The 17,253-nt window shown below is 38.2% G+C and overlaps 1 protein-coding gene across 4 annotated transcripts in view; it reads right to left on the reverse strand.

The window, feature by feature from the left end:
• CES1 (liver carboxylesterase 1) overlaps positions 1-17,253 on the reverse strand; it is a 71,299-nt gene that overhangs the window by 46,167 nt on the left and 7,879 nt on the right. For all 4 annotated transcript variants that reach the window (XM_056812331.1, XM_007474879.3, XM_007474878.3 and 1 more), the window contains exons 2-5: positions 7,526-7,730; positions 6,030-6,174; positions 4,865-4,998; positions 2,208-2,361 (exon numbers count right to left, since the gene is read on the reverse strand). In XM_056812331.1, the coding sequence (XP_056668309.1) occupies positions 2,208-2,361; positions 4,865-4,998; positions 6,030-6,174; positions 7,526-7,730 (638 nt within the window). The remainder of the gene's footprint in view (positions 1-2,207; positions 2,362-4,864; positions 4,999-6,029; positions 6,175-7,525; positions 7,731-17,253) is intronic.

Genomic DNA, 17,253 nt, shown 5'->3' on the forward strand with positions numbered 1-17,253 from the left:
TCTGTAATCTATAAATTTAACTTCTCAAAGAGAGCCTGAAAGAAAGGCATTACCATTACCCCTCTCCCCCATCCCCTAGCCTGTACAAACTCTCCTTTACACATCTCTTCTTATTGATTAGCTGTTTTGACACCGGAAGTCAGCTCCTCAAAATTGTCCTTCCTCCTCCTCCATCTTCCAAAATCCATGTGGTCTCTGATTCTTCCCTCCTTCCTAATCAATACTTGTTTGCAGGAAAGAATTGGAATGACCAATTCACAGAGATGTCTAAGGTTAACAAATTACTAGTTGTTTCTATCAATGGGAATGTGCATTTTAACTTGAATACAATGGAACTCTGTTGTGAAACATAACATCAGATGGGTGGGGTCTTTTTAGGGCTCTGGAGATTTCTTGGAGGCTTTGAAATTATGACAACTAGAAGAATAGCCTTGATTTGTACTTAGATGCTGCTATAGAAGACTCTTAAATTAAAGCAGGCAAAGAAAGGTGTGACTAATTTGCTGATTCATCCTACTTCAGCTCCAGATAGAAGTCTTAAGATCATGTTTTCTGGATATAGAGACAGAAGTTCCTTTATGAAGGGAATTAGTCTCACTTTTGCTGTAAAATAGCACCTAAATAGCTTCCCTCATACAATGTGTGACAGAGAAAAGGAACTGGAAAGGTTGTCTTTAGTCAGAAACTGTCCTCACTATTTCTACCACTCTCATTGCCAGTCTCTATTTAGAGGAGAGAAAAATGATGAGACAGGAGAAAGAAAAAGGGATGAAGCAGAAAAGAGAAAAGAGGAAACAAGAGATCAAGAAACAACAAAAAAAGAAAATGGAGAAAAAACTTTTTATACTCCCACAAATTTTTTTCAAATATCATGAAGTCTTTTTAATTTCCCAAATCTTTCAATAACATCCCCCTGCCTGAACCTCACAGAACTCTTTGTTCAGCACATTTTCAATGCACTTAAATATAATATTGTATATTTGTCTGAGTTTGGATTTTTCTGTCTATATGAATATAGAGGCCATAAATTAAAAACAATTTGCATTTTCCCCATTTACACACACCTGTGTACACAGTAGTGACTTAATAAATGTTTGTTGAATAAATGAGAAAAGAGAAAACTAGATTGTTAAGAGGAAAACAGGAGAGAAGGAATAGAAATGGGAAAGAATCTACTCTCCTGAACTGAATTTTCCTGAGCCAAGTGTGAAGATTAAGTTTAAATCTTAGGGGGCAGCTGGGTGGCTCAGTGGATTGAGAGTCAGGCCTAGAGATGGGAGGTCCTAGGTTCAAATCTGACCTCAGACACTTCCCAGCTGTGTGACCCTGGACAAGTCACTTAACCTCCATTGCCTAGCCCTTACCACTCTTCTGCCTTGGAGCCAATATAAAGTATTGACTCCAAGATAGAAAGTAAGGGTTTAAAAAAAATTTTTTTTAAATTTAATTCTCCCCTGATTGTGAAAATGAAAATAATTAACTCTCCCCTGATTGTGAAGTTTTAAATTGTAATCCCTGCCTATTTTTAGAGCATCCTACTTAAAGTTGAGTGGGAACATCTGCCCATTTTTAGATCTAATCACCAAAAGTATAAACATCCCACTTAATTATTGAGATATGTGTACGATAGTGGATGACAAATCAGAATTGCTGACTGCCTTCTGGGCAGTCCTAGAGCAGAGCGTCAACTGTGATTGGTAGATGTAAAATTAGAGGAAGACAAGGGAAATGACGCAAGAGAAAACTGTCTTTAAAAGGGTGGGAAAACTTCCTGAAGAAATTCAATTCTTCATGCTTTTGAGTTGAGGCTGGTGATGAGGGGCAGAAGGATCTCCTGACTGTACCTGAGACCCTGTGTCTTAGACTGACACGTGGTGAATGAAAAGCTGACTCTTAACTGCTAGATTTTTCTGAAGAGACTTCCCCAGATCTTGGGCTACAAGGACCAAGGCCTATCTGGCTGAGGACTAAACTCCCTTTCCTGGGTTGAGCCAGGGGGCCAGAGATAAATTACTTAATGTTTAGGCTATATATCTTACCTTATCCTCTCTCTGATTTCTTAATTCACTCTTTCTACAATTGTAAGTAAATCTCTTTGGAATTAATTAAATTCCTGGTGACCACACTCTTAAACAATCAAGTCCAACCGTTCAAAAAAATAACTCTTTTTCCCCTTTACGCAAGGCAGGGTACCCTGGGAAACTCACCAAGGCTGAAACACTGACACCTCCTGCTGACTCCCCAAAGATGGTGACTGAGCTTGGGTCTCCTCCAAAATTGGCAATGTTGTCCTGAACCCACTGGAGTGCAGCCACTTGATCTAAATAACCCCAGTTTCCTCGGGCATGTTCATCTCCAGTGCTGTAAGAGAAAGGAGACAAGAGGTGTATAATGAATGGAAAGAACAGAGAAAGAAAGAATGTCAAGGAAACAGTCACAAATTAAAAGCAGGGCTAATCACCATTCAGGCACAAGAATTTGTGATAACAGGAATAGGGGTAATGCTGAAATCTCCATCTCCAGTGAATTTGGGTCTTTCACCTAATTATATATATATAAAAATATATATATATATGTCATATATGTGGGTCCTGTATACTTACCAGCTATGAGACTGTTTAGTAGTTATTTAACCTCTATCTCAGTTTCCTCAATTGTGAAATAGGGGAAATAATTGCACTTACCTTACAGGTAAGGTTATAAAAATCAAATGATCTAATATTTGTATTAAACATTTATCAGTGCCTGACCCTTAACAGGTGCTTGAAAAATGCTTATTCTCTCCTTCCTTTCCCTTCATATTCCTTCCTTATGTGTAAATCAAGAAATAGGTCCTTAATTTCCTGTTAACTCCGCACCCCCAACTATCAGTAAGCACATGAAAGTGTTCTAAATCTCATATTTAGAGAAATACAAATTAAAACAATGCTGAGATATCACTTCACATCTAGCATATTGGCCAATATGCCAGTAAAGGAAAATAATAAATGTTGGCAGGGATGTGGCAAAATTAGGGACACTCATGTGTTGCTAGTAGAGTTGTGAATTAATCTAGCCATTCTGAAAGACAGTTTAGAATCATGCAGAAAGGTCTTTAAAAGAATGCATACCCGTTGATCCAGCCATACCACTGCTGGGTTTGTACCCCAACAGGATAATAAGGAAAAATACTTGTACAAAATTATTCATAGCTGCGCTCTTTGTGGTGGCAAAAAATTGGAAAATGAGGGGGTGTCCCTCGAATGGGGAATGGCTGAACAAACTGTGGTATATGATGGTGATGGAATACTATTATGCTATAAGTATTGATGATTTGAAAGCTTTCCATATGAATGGGGAGAACCTCAATGAACTGATGCAGAGTGAAATGAGCAGAACCAGAACACTGTACACATAAAGTAAAGCACTGTGGAACAATCCAGTGTAATGGATTTAGCTACTAGTAGCAATGCAATAAGTCAAAAAGCTTCTGAAGGACTTATGTGGAAAGGAATGCTATCCACTTTGATAGAAAGAACTATGGGAGTAGAAATGCAAAAGTAAAACATATGACATCACTTATCACATGTAGATATGAATATGTAATTTGTGGTTTAGGCCTTAAAAAATTCACTCTATAGCAAAAATGAATAATATGGAAATAGGTATCAAGTGACATCATTTGTACAACCCAGTGGAATTGCTTCTTGGCTCTGGGAGAGGTGAAGTAAGAGGGGAAGGAAAGAAAAATGAATCATGTAAATGTGGAAAAATATTGAAAATAAAATAAAATAAAACTTGGGAAGACTTACAGAAAATAAGGGAGTGAAATGAGTAGAACCAAGAAAACATTGTTTGTAGCACAGAATTAATATTTGAAAAATGACTTGTGAATGTCCACCTCCAGAGAAAGAACTGATAAAAAGAAACACAGAAGACCTAATCTATATATACATATCTTTTTGTTGGGTAATGCCTTCTGTGGTTCAGAAAAGGGAGAAAAGAGTTGATATAACCTGGGGATTAATTCTATTAAAAAGACAAAACAAATAAAATGGGAAAAATCACTTGTTAAACAACAACCTCAGGCAGAGCCCTGTGCTATGTCAGATGTTCAATAAACATTTATTAACCACCTACTTTGTACCCTCCCAAAAGTACCTTCTGCTTATTTTGCATTAATTCTGTATATAGTAGACATGTTTTCTCCTCCAATAGGATGTATACTCCTTGAGGGCCGTGGCTGTTTCACTTTTTCTTTGTTTCTTCAGGGCCTAGTAGTGCCTTAATAAATACTTATTAACTGATCAGCTTAATGAATTACAAGTACTTAATGTATAACTCTTAATTCAGTGATAGTAACTGAAGTTCCAAACTACTCACTAATCACAAAATAAGATTATAAATTCAGAGTTTTTAAGGACCTCCAAGGCCTTTTAATCCAACCACCTCATTTTACATATGAGATCAATGAGGCTAGAAGAACTTAAATGATTCTCCAAGGAAATAAATGACCAAGAGAGGATTTGAACTCAGTTCCTCTCTATAGTCAATGCTGTTTCTTGACTACATTTATGTGGTAACAGCAACCTTGGTGATAGTTGTTGGATGCTGATATTATGATAGTCACTATGCCACAGTCTGTGTCTTCAGAGTCTAGATCTTAGGAAAAAAATCCAACAGGATCATGTGTAGACCAACTTCTAATAAGTCATCTGAACACCTAGAAATGGTCTTTATCATTATGAATTCACCACATTCATGCTCCAAAGGTCTACTTAGAGTAGTTGCCAAAGAACACCAGAATTTCAGATTTGGATAGTATCTAGGGCAGCTTCATACTGCTCAGCATATTTCAGATGAGTTCCTAGGTGGTAGATCTTACCTATAGAATCCAAAGATTCCCAGGCGATACTGAATTGCCACTACCACCACATTCTCAAGGGCTGAGAGGGCCAGCCCATCATAGGTGGATGCAGCACCCACCAGTAAACCCCCTCCATGGATCCATACCATCACCTGGAAAAGAAAGAAAGATCACTGGTTATAGGAACCCAGAGTTGGGAAAGGTCTCAAGAAGTCACTTATTTCAGCCCTACTTTCAGGAATGTGAATGAATATCTAAATCACTCAGGCCAGATGGTATTCTCATAGATTCACTCCTCATTTTAGAGATAATATAAATGATGCCCTGACAGGTTAGATGATTTACTTGAAGCCACAAAAGCAGTATCAGAGGTTGGATTTTAATCTAGTTCCTTTGCCTACAAATCTGGGATTATTTCCAATAAAGCAAACAACTTCCTTTCCAGTGATCTCTACAGTCGATATGGTGTAGTAGAATGAACAGAGGACTTGGGTTCTCATCCTAGTGCTTCAACCAACTTATTATATGAAGTAAATTGTTTCTTTGAGCCTTGTTTTATACCAAATAGAAAACAAGAATGTTGTACTAGGTAATCTCCAAGCTTCTTTTCAGCTCAGATATTTTGATTCTTAGTGCCCTCTGTTGTATAAAGGGAAGCAAAAGTATGCTGGTAAATGTTTCATAATCACCAAGGTCCCCTTTCCAAAAAAGTAACATGGTACACTTTTAACTTTAATCTGTTTGATTAATATTTGCTCTAGTTCAAGCTGTCTAAGTAGCTGGAGACATTACTAACCAGCCGTGTGACCTTTGGTCAGTCTCTGGGTCTGTTTCCTTCTCTGTCAAATAGGGAACATAACATTTGTCCCTAGGATTGAACAAAATAATGTAAATGAGTTTTGCAAATGTAAGATATTTGGACATTTTATTCTTATTTACCACTGAGAGTTTCCCACCACTATCAAAGACTCTATATATCCAGAAAATTGAAGTGAGAGAGAGAAGCTAATTGTCTTTAGAAGACCCCACAGACTGATTGCTGGGGAGCAAGGGGAAAGTGAGAATCCCAACCCCATGTCCTCTTTCCCCCTACTCTTTCTTTTTCCTCTGGTTTATGGTGCACATAAGGACGATAAACCACTAACTCCAAAGTCTTAGTAAACCCTAGCCAAAGCCTCCTTACAGGTAACTTGGTCTTCTTTGATAGGTCAGCAGGGGTATAAATGTTTAGGTATAAACAGTCTTCAGATATTTTCAAGGAAATTTTTTCATCCCGATTGGTAAAAAGGTCAGAGAGTAATTGTCCAGCCACTGGGTCCTGGGCACACCTGTGTGATGGAACATGACAAAAATAGAACTTCTTTTCAGGATCTTAGATTTAGATTTATGAGACACCTTACCTTTCATCCAGTTCAAGCACTTTATTTTATAGATGGGGAAACTACGGTCCAGAGAACATAATGGACATCTTGTTGATGAAGAGATTGATTCCTAAGTTCATACAATTAAATGACATAGTAGAGGCTCCTGGTTTCTCTGATTCCAAATTCAATGCCCTTTTCTATTGTCACATAGACCAGCACCTCTAGATGACTTTATTTGAAACCAGAGAATCAAAGATTATGGATCATAATGAGTTCTGGAGCTAGAAGAGACTTCAGAGAGCATCTAGTCCAACCCCTTCATTTTATCACTCAGGAACCTGAAGCCCAGAGAGGTTAAGCCTGAGGTCACACACATTGAAGCAGTCAGAATTTTAACCCACATTCTCTTATTCCTCTCCCTATTCTTTCCCCTAGTCTTTTAAGTGAAAGGAGAAACTATGATTTGGTTTAGAACAATTTTATTTTTTAAGTTTATAATTGTTCAGTCATTTCAGTCATATCTGACTCTGTGTGACCCCATTTAGGGCTTTCTTGACAAAGATCCAAAACTGATTTGCCTTTTTCTTCTCTAGTTCATTTTACAGATGTGAAAACTGAACAGTTAAATGACTTGCCCAGGGTCACACAGCTAGTAAGTATCTAAGACCATTACTACTTAAGAGTCTTCCTGATACCATTTGAGTCATCTCTAACTTCCCTGGGGATCTGATGATGTTCTTCTCCCAGAAGTTCATTAGATGCCATAAATCAAAGGTCATACCCATCCCCTCACCTGATTTAAAGGCTGGGGGAAGGACGGGCTCACCAATGGGAAAGATTTTATGATTGTGGGACAGTCCTGGCATGAAGGAAGAATGGAGACAAAGATCATTTGCCATGATGCTTGGCGGCATTCTCTTTCAGTAGATAAAATGTCCAAATGCAAAAGAGGCAAGGGGCAGCACCTTCTAATTCCAGAAGGAAACACACCAAATAACTCTTAGGAATACAAGCTCCATCTGGTATGAATTTTATTATCTGGTCAGCTTAGCTGGCATACTAAGGGGCAGCTCTAGAGAAGCCCATGTTGCATAAACTGATGGTTCTCCTAAGAGAAATCTTCCAGCCCCTGGGGGTGGGGGGGGCTTAAGGTATGGGGTGGGCAGGTCGAAGGAACAGGAAGGTTTCCCACTGAATAAAGCAGAGCCTTCTTAAACAAAATAAAATTCATTCAAAGGATAAGAGCATGGTTGTCCATGTTCTCTTCCACCTTAACTCCACCCTCCCCAGAAGAAGCTGAAGACTGATGGCTTACATGGGTGGGTAAGTAGTTGTGTTCTTCACATAGTCCCATGGTTCTGCAGGTTGTGGTGGGGTAAATCTCAGGGGTCCAAGAGGGGCTTTGGCAAAAGGGACCCCCAGGAAAATGTTGACAGTTTTGCCAAATTCTTTTAGACTTTCACATTTGCCTCGGACTTTTCCATATTGAGTGTTCACTACAGGTGTTGAGGACTGCTTCCCTGGATAAGAGAAGAAGGGGTGGGGATTATGGAGGTAATTTGATAGAGTGAAAAAATCACAGGACTAGGACTCAGGGGACCTTAGGGCTAGTTCCAAATTTATTCTTCACAAGCTATATGATCTTTCGCAAGTAGCCTAATATCTCTCAGTCTCTGTTTCAAACCCCATGATATAAATATAATGCTATCTCAATTAATTCACACTTCTTCAGTGCTTTACAGTTTATAAAGCATCTTCCTCACAACTCTGGAAGTAGAGTAGCATAATTATCTTTATTTTATATATGGATAAACTGAGGTTTAGAAAGGTTAAGTGACTTGCCCATGGTTTCAGAGTAGGGAAATATCTTCTAAAAACCAGGGTCTGTGCATTCTATATTGTGCCATAGCTTCCTTTACCAACATTGTTAGGAATGTATGAGGTTTTTTAAATTTCTTCCATGAAAATCTCTGAATTTATTCAGTTAATATTTATCAAGGTTCTACTATGTGCAGTGGAAGTTGAGGATTATACAGATGGATAAGACCCAGTCCCTTTCCTCAGTGAACATAAATTCTAGCAGAAAAAATAAAATAAAGGGAAAAAAAACATACATAAACTAATTCGTTGAGGATGTGTGATTTTCCAGCTAGGGAACAACCACCCTCCACCACTCATTTAGGTAAATCCTAGAATTTTATTTGAGTTCTACAGAGGTCAGGTGACATAGCTAAGATCATAGGATTCTTGAAGAATTTGACTAACTGGTATTCTGGAGAAACCATTGAGTGATAGCTTGAGAGAAACTATGAGAACACAGAAAGAAGATGAAGAGCATTTTTTTGAAATAGCTATTTTAATCCTGATCTTAGGAAGAATATGAAGAAAATTCTTAAGGGGTCAAGGATGTAGAATGGACCTGAGAATTTATTGATGAAAGAACTTCTAGATGCAGATTGACTTCTCAGTAACTTATAGTCTTAGGGAGTTCATGGAAAGGATGGTATCCTGAAGGAATGGAATGGTGAGACTGTGAATAGGATTGGGTAGTGTCCAAGTAGATGGTCAAGATCACAGATCTAGAACTTCAAGAGTCCTTAAAGATCATCCAGTTGAATCATTTCATTTACAGATGGGAAAACAAACATCCAGAGAACATAATGAGTATCTAATAAGTGCATGCTGATTAACAAAGTGATTCCCAAATTCATACAAATAAGTAGCATGGTAAGGACTCCCAGTTTCTCTGACTTTAAATTCAGTGCTTTTCTATTGCCCCACAGAGCAGCACCTCTGGACATGTGATTGTAATTATGGTTAGAGGCTTAGAACTAAAACATTGTCAAAAAATATGTTTGGTATAATTCTTGTCACATTGTTGAAAATGTATATAGCTAGTAATTTTGATGTTTATTTAAGCCTAAAAGGTCAGAGCTTTTGATGAATATAGATAGATAGATAGATAGATAGATAGATAGATAGATAGATAGATAGATAGATAGATAGATAGATGGATGAATATATGTTTCTGGAAAAATAAGTCTCTTTAGCTTATTAAATACATATTTAATACATGGGGATAATGTTTAAAGCAAACTGATTAATTAATGGAAAATCTCAATTTTAGTAATTAGCAAAGAAATCTTTAAACATGCCCATGGATTAATTTAGAGCTCATGAGGAAAAGAATGCATTTTTAAGGAAGCAAGTACCAGGCTGAGATTTGACTATTACATGGAGATGGCATGTGGAAAATTTCACCCCCAAATTCTGCTATACTAGGTACAAGGGCTTATGTCTGAGATTTGCATTTTTTTCTTTCTTTCTCAAAGAAAACCATTCATAGAATCATAAATGCAAAATTTCTGACAATGCTATAAGTTAATTATCATATTAATTTGTTTGTTTTACTTTTAATTGATAATTGCCTATACCTACTATTTTATTAGTTTTACATAGGTTAATATTTAGATTTACTGGTTTTATATATTATTTAATATATATTATATATAAGTGTCTTTGTGCACACTCATCTATCATAGATGAAAAAGCACAAAGAATAATCATCCTCGGTTACCGAGAGACTACTACTATACTATACTATATAGATATGATGAATAGTTGGTGAACATTATTAGTTTACTAGTTAAAACTTTGTCATCATCACTATTTTAAAGTGGAATATGTCAGGACTTCCGGTTAAGATGGCGGCTTAGAGAAAGCTGAAGTTCAGATCTCCGGAAAACCCTTCCCGACCGATCTCAAACTATAAGCTCCTAAGGCGCCGAAATTCAAAACGATCAACAGCACAGACCCTGGGAACCCTCCTCCTGGACCTGGACCCGGTTCAAAAGGTACGGCTCCCCTTAAAAGCCAGAACCCGAGATCCCTCGGACCTCAGGGGTAGGAGCGCAGAGTCCAAGGCTCCCGGAAGGGGCAGCCGCGCCGGGCTCAGAGAGCAGGGTCTGAGGAACAACAACCCTCAGGGTCTTCTACCCAAGTCCCAGTCCGGGTGAAAGTTACTGCCTGGGGCTTCCGCTGCAGAGAGCCGGTAGGTCCGGGTGAAAGTTACTGCCTGGGGCCTCCGCTGCAAAGAGCTGGTCGGTCCGGGTGAAAGTTACTGCCTGGGGCCTCCGCTGCAGAGAGCTGGTCAAAACAACAGCAACCCTCAGGGCGGGTAAGACAGCCTCACGGGCTGGATCCTGCTATCCAAGTCTCAGTGAAAGTCTGTGCTCTCGGAGCTTGGGGAAGCGGCAGCCCATCCCCCCGCAGGCCGACGAAACAGCCTCACGGCCAGGGATTCTGAAGGCAACTTCCGGAAATCGAGCCAGGGGGAGAGTGTGGCCTCGTGGTCCGACCCTTCCATTCCAGTTCCAGTGAGGCATATTCAGTTTAACCCAGGGAACGCTCATAGAACCAACATCTGCCCAGGACTAAAGCCACTGATCACCAGACAAAGACAAGAAAAGCCAATCCTCCACGTTCAGAGATGACAAATTCCACAGAAGCACAGAAGCCCCAAAATACCAAGAAAAATAAGAAGAAAGGGGCGACTCTGGACACATTCTATGGAGCCAAAATACAAAATACAGAGCAGATAGAAGAAGATATACAAGAAAATTCTCCAAAATCTTCCAAAGGAAATAGAAACTCTCCACAAACCCATGAAGAATTTGAATCAGAAAGGACCAAAAAGATGGAAGCCCTCTGGGAGGAAAAGTGGGAAATGATGCAAAAGAAATTCACGCATCTACAAAACCAGTTTGACCAAACTGTAAAAGAAAACCAGGCTTTAAAGCAAGAACTAATAAAGCAAAGCCAAAACACCAAGAAATTAGAAGAGAACATAAAATATCTCACCGACAAGGTGATAGATCTGGAAAACAGGGGGAGAAGAGAAAATTTAAGAATAATTGGACTCCCAGAAAAGCCAGAAATAAACACCAAACTGGACATGGTGATACAAGATATAATCAAAGAAAATTGCCCAGAGATTCTAGAACAAGGGGGCAATACATCCACTGACAGAGCTCACAGAACACCTTCTACACTAAACCCCCAAAAGACAACTCCCAGGAATGTAATTGCCAAATTCCAAAGCTATCAAACAAAAGAAAAAATCCTACAGGAAGCCAGAAAAAGACAATTTAGATATAAAGGAATGCCAATCAGGATCACACAAGACCTTGCAAGTTCTACGCTGAATGATCGTAAGGCATGGAACATGATCTTCAGAAAGGCAAGAGAGCTGGGTCTCCAACCAAGAATCAGCTACCCAGCAAAACTGACTATATACTTCCAAGGGAGAGTATGGGCATTCAACAAAATAGAAGACTTCCAACTTTTTGCAAAGAAAAGACCAGAGCTCTGTGGAAAGTTTGATACCGAAAATCAAAGAGCAAGGAATACCTGAAAAGGTAAATATTAAGGAAAGGGGAAAAATGTTATCTTCTTTTACTCAAACTCTCTTCTATAAGGACTACATTTATATCAACCTATGTATACTAATATGTGGGGAAAATGTAATGTATAAATAGGGGGTAAAGAAAGACCAAATAGAATAATGGTTCTCACACAAAGATTCACAGGGGAAGGGGAGGGGAAGAAAACTCCTATAAGAAGGAGAGGAAGAGAGGGGGGGGGGGTTACTTAAACCTCAATCTCAGGGAAATCAACTCTGAGAGGGAAAAACATCCAGATCCATTGGGATCTTGAATTCTATCTTACCCAACAAGGGTAAGGAGAAGGGAAAACCAAGGGGGGGAGGGGGAGAGGGAGAACAAAAAGGGAGGGAAAGAGAGGGGGGAGGGGGAGGGAACAAAAAGGGAGGGACTAAAAAGGGAAACATCAAGGGAGGGGACAAGGGGGACTGATTCAAAGTAAATCACTGGACTAAAAGGTAGAGCCGAAGAAGAAAAGGTTAGAATTAGGGAAGGCAATCAAAATGCCAGGGAGTCCACAAATGACAATCATAACTTTGAACGTGAATGGGATGAACTCACCCATAAAACGTAGACGAATAGCTGAATGGATTAGAATCCAAAACCCTACCATATGTTGTCTTCAAGAAACACACATGAGGCGGGTTGACACCCACAAGGTCAGAATTAAAGGATGGAGTAAGACCTTCTGGGCCTCAACTGATAGAAAGAAGGCAGGAGTGGTAATCATGATATCTGATAAAGCCAATGCAAAAATAGACCTGATCAAAAGGGATAGGGAAGGTAATTATATTTTGTTAAAAGGGACTCTAGACAATGAGGAAATATCATTAATCAACATGTATGCACCAAATAATATAGCACCCAAATTTCTAATGGAGAAACTAGGAGAATTGAAGGAAGAAATAGACAATAAAACCATACTAGTGGGAGACTTAAACCAACCATTATCAAATTTAGATAAATCAAATCAAAAAATAAATAAGAAAGAGGTAAAAGAAGTGAATGAAATCTTAGAAAAATTAGAATTAATAGACATATGGAGAAAAATAAATAGGGATAAAAAGGAATACACCTTCTTCTCAGCACCACATGGCACATTCACAAAAATTGACCATACATTAGGTCACAGAAACATAGCACACAAATGCAAAAAAGCAGAAATAATGAATGCAGCCTTCTCAGATCACAAGGCAATAAAAATAATGATTAGTAATGGTACATGGAAAACCAAATCTAAAACCAATTGGAAATTAAACAATATGATACTCCAAAACCGTTTAGCTAAAGAAGAAATCATAGAAACAATTAATAATTTCATCAAGGAAAATGACAATGGCGAAACATCCTTTCAAACCTTTTGGGATGCAGCCAAAGCAGTAATCAGAGGCAAATTCATATCCCTGAAAGCTCATATTAACAAACAAGGGAGAGCAGAGATCAATCAATTGGAAATGCAATTGAAAAAACTCGAAAGCGATCAAATTAAAAACCCCCAGCAGAAAACCAAATTAGAAATCCTAAAAATTAAGGGAGAAATTAATAAAATCGAAAGTGATAGAACTATTGATTTAATAAATAAGACAAGAAGCTGGTACTTTGAAAAAACAAACAAAATAGACAAAGTACTGGTCAATCTAATTAAAAAAAGGAAGGAAGAAAAGCAAATTCACAGCATTAAAGATGAAAAGGGGGACAGCACCTCCAATGAGGAGGAAATTAAGGCAATCATTAGAAATTACTTTGCCCAATTATATGGCAATAAATACACCAATTTAGGAGAAATGGATGAATATATACAAAAATACAAACTGCCTAGACTAACAGAAGAGGAAATAGAATTCTTAAATAATCCCATATCAGAAATTGAAATCCATCAAGCCATCAAAGAACTTCCTAAGAAAAAATCCCCAGGGCCTGATGGATTCACCTGTGAATTCTATCAAACATTCAGAGAACAATTAACCCCAATACTATACAAACTATTTGACATAATAAGCAAAGAGGGAGTTCTACCAAACTCCTTTTACGACACAAACATGGTACTGATTCCAAAACCAGGCAGGTCAAAAACAGAGAAAGAAAACTATAGACCAATCTCCCTAATGAATATAGATGCAAAAATTTTAAATAGGATACTAGCAAAAAGACTCCAGCAAGTGATCAGAAGGATCATTCACCATGATCAAGTAGGATTCATACCAGGGATGCAGGGCTGGTTCAACATTAGGAAAACCATCCACATAATTGACCACATCAACAAGCAAACTAGCAAGAACCACATGATTATCTCAATAGATGCAGAAAAAGCCTTTGATAAAATACAACACCCATTCCTATTAAAAACACTAGAAAGCATAGGAATAGAAGGGTCATTCCTAAAAATAATAAACAGTATATATCTAAAACCAACAGCTAATATCATCTGCAATGGGGATAAACTAGATGCATTCCCAATAAGATCAGGAGTGAAACAAGGATGCCCATTATCACCTCTACTATTTGACATTGTACTAGAAACACTAGCAGTAGCAATTAGAGAAGATAAAGAAATTGAAGGCATCAGAATAGGCAAGGAGGAGACCAAGTTATCACTCTTTGCGGATGACATGATGGTCTACTTAAAGAATCCTAGAGATTCAACCAAAAAGCTAATTGAAATAATCAACAACTTTAGCAAAGTTGCAGGATACAAAATAAACCCACATAAATCATCAGCTTTTCTATATATCTCCAACACAGCTCAGCAGCAAGAACTAGAAAGAGAAATCCCATTCAAAATCACCTTAGACAAAATAAAATACCTAGGAATCTATCTCCCAAGACAAACACAGGAACTATATGAACACAACTACAAAACACTCGGCACACAACTAAAACTAGACTTGAACAATTGGAAAAACATTAACTGCTCATGGATAGGGCGAGCCAATATAATAAAAATGACCATCCTACCCAAACTTATTTATCTATTTAGTGCCATACCCATTGAACTACCAAAATACTTCTTCACTGATTTAGAAAAAACCATAACAAAGTTCATTTGGAAGAACAAAAGATCAAGGATATCCAGGGAAATAATGAAAAAAAACACATATGATGGGGGCCTTGCAGTCCCAGACCTCAAACTATATTACAAAGCAGCAGTCATCAAAACAATTTGGTACTGGCTAAGAAACAGAAAGGAAGATCAGTGGAATAGACTGGGGGAAAGCGACCTCAGCAAGACAGTATACGATAAACCCAAAGATCCCAGCTTTTGGGACAAAAATCCACTATTCGATAAAAACTGCTGGGAAAATTGGAAGACAGTGTGGGAGAGACTAGGAATAGATCAACACCTCACACCCTACACCAAGATAAATTCAAAATGGGTGAGTGACTTAAACATAAAGAAGGAAACCATAAGTAAATTGGGTAAACACAGAATAGTATACATGTCAGACCTTTGGGAGGGGAAAGGCTTTAAAACCAAGCAAGATATAGAAAGAATCACAAAATGTAAAATAAATAATTTTGACTACATCAAACTAAAAAGCTTTTGTACAAACAAAACCAATATAACTAAAATCAGAAGGGAAACAACAAATTGGGAAAAAATCTTCATAGAAACCTCTGACAAAGGTTTAATTACTCATATTTATAATGAGCTAAATCAATTGTACAAAAAATCAAGCCATTCTCCAATTGATAAATGGGCAAGGGAAATGGATAGGCAGTTCTCAGATAAAGAAATCAAAACTATTAACAAGCACATGAAGAAGTGTTCCACATCTCTTATAATCAGAGAGATGCAAATCAAAACAACTCTGAGGTATCACCTCACACCTAGCAGATTGGCTAACATAACAGCAGAGGAAAGTAATGAATGCTGGAGGGGATGTGGCAAAGTAGGGACATTAATTCATTGCTGGTGGAGTTGTGAACTGATCCAACCATTCTGGAGGGCAATTTGGAACTATGCCCAAAGGGCGACAAAAGAATATCTACCCTTTGACCCAGCCATAGCACTGCTGGGTCTGTATCCCAAAGAGATAATGGACACAAAGACTTGTACAAAAATATTCATAGCTGCGCTCTTTGTGGTGGCCCAAAACTGGAAAACGAGGGGATGCCCATCAATTGGGGAATGGCTGAACAAACTGTGGTATATGTTGGTGATGGAATACTATTGTGCTCAAAGGAATAATAAAGTGGAGAAGTTCCATGGAGACTGGAACAACCTCCAGGAAGTGATGCAGAGCGAGAGGAGCAGAACCAGGAGAACATTGTACACAGAGACTAATACACTGTGGTATAATCGAACGTAATGGACTTCTCCATTAGGGGCGGTGTAATGTCCCTGAACAACTTTCAGGGATCCAGGAGAAAAAAAAAACACCATTCATAAGCAAAGGATAAACTATGGGAGTGGAAACACTGAGAAAAAGCAACTGCCTGAATACAGAGGTTGAGGGGACATGACAGAGGATAGACTTTAAATGAACACTCTAATGCAAATACTAGCAACAAAGCAATGGGTTCAAATCAAGAAAACATCTAATGCCCAGTGGACTTACGCGTCGGCTATGGGGGGTGGGGGGAGGAAAAGAAAATGATCTATGTCTTTAACGAATAATGCTTGGAAATGATCAAATAAAATATATTTAAAAAAAAAAATAAAGTGGAATATGTCACATTAAAAAAAAACCATTGTGATGTGTTTGTATTGAAAATTTCAAAAAAAATTGAAAATAGTAGCAAGGGTGTTATAAAAATATATTTTTTAAAAAGTCAGTAGCATCACATAGAAGTGCCAAAAAATCTAACCAAGGAACCCATTAATGAAGAGGCTCATTGGGTTGTATTGTGGTCTTATTAGGAGATCTGAAGTTCTTTTAGCCTGATAGCACATGATGGACTTATCCCTAAAAACCTTAGAAGCATTTTCCATATCCTGCATTTATTGAATCTGCATTTGAGAGCAGAGAGGAAACTCCCTCTACCTTTGTAAATTCATGTGAAATCCATGTTATAGAAATTGTCAAAGGGGTGGGTAACTACAAAGCAGTTGCCATCCTTCCCTTCTCTGGAACTTAGAAGTTTTGTTCTAGTGGTTTGGTGATAACTCCGCATGTATAATCAAAATCTTCTGGCCATTCCAAGGATGAGGAAACTGGACAAACCATAATCAAGCCCAAAATGGTGAAAGAGGTGAAAGAAAACTATCTGACTTTGATCTTTTAAAAACTTTATTAAAAGAAAAAACTCACCAGAATTCCCTAGCTGACATTAATTAACCTCCCCAACCCCCTACTCTGAATCTTCTCAGATTCAAAGTTCCCTCCTAGGTGGGGATTTCCTTATATAGACCAATCCTGTGTCCAGAAGTAGGGAAGTGTGGCCCCTCCCTAGCACAGGATTGGTCCCACACCAGGAAGTAGGGGGGAGGGATCCCTGGGGCACTGGGGGATTCATTTCCCAGGCTACAATATTTTAAAACTCACACTGGGGAAAGGAATTGTGACTAATAACTGCAATCAGTTGTTAAGTGAAGGGGATGGAGGCATGTATATATATACATATGTATATATATATATTTATACATTATATATTATTTATA

Source organism: Monodelphis domestica, chromosome 1 (genome assembly GCF_027887165.1).
Source record: "Monodelphis domestica isolate mMonDom1 chromosome 1, mMonDom1.pri, whole genome shotgun sequence".
NCBI lineage: Eukaryota > Metazoa > Chordata > Mammalia > Didelphimorphia > Didelphidae > Monodelphis > Monodelphis domestica.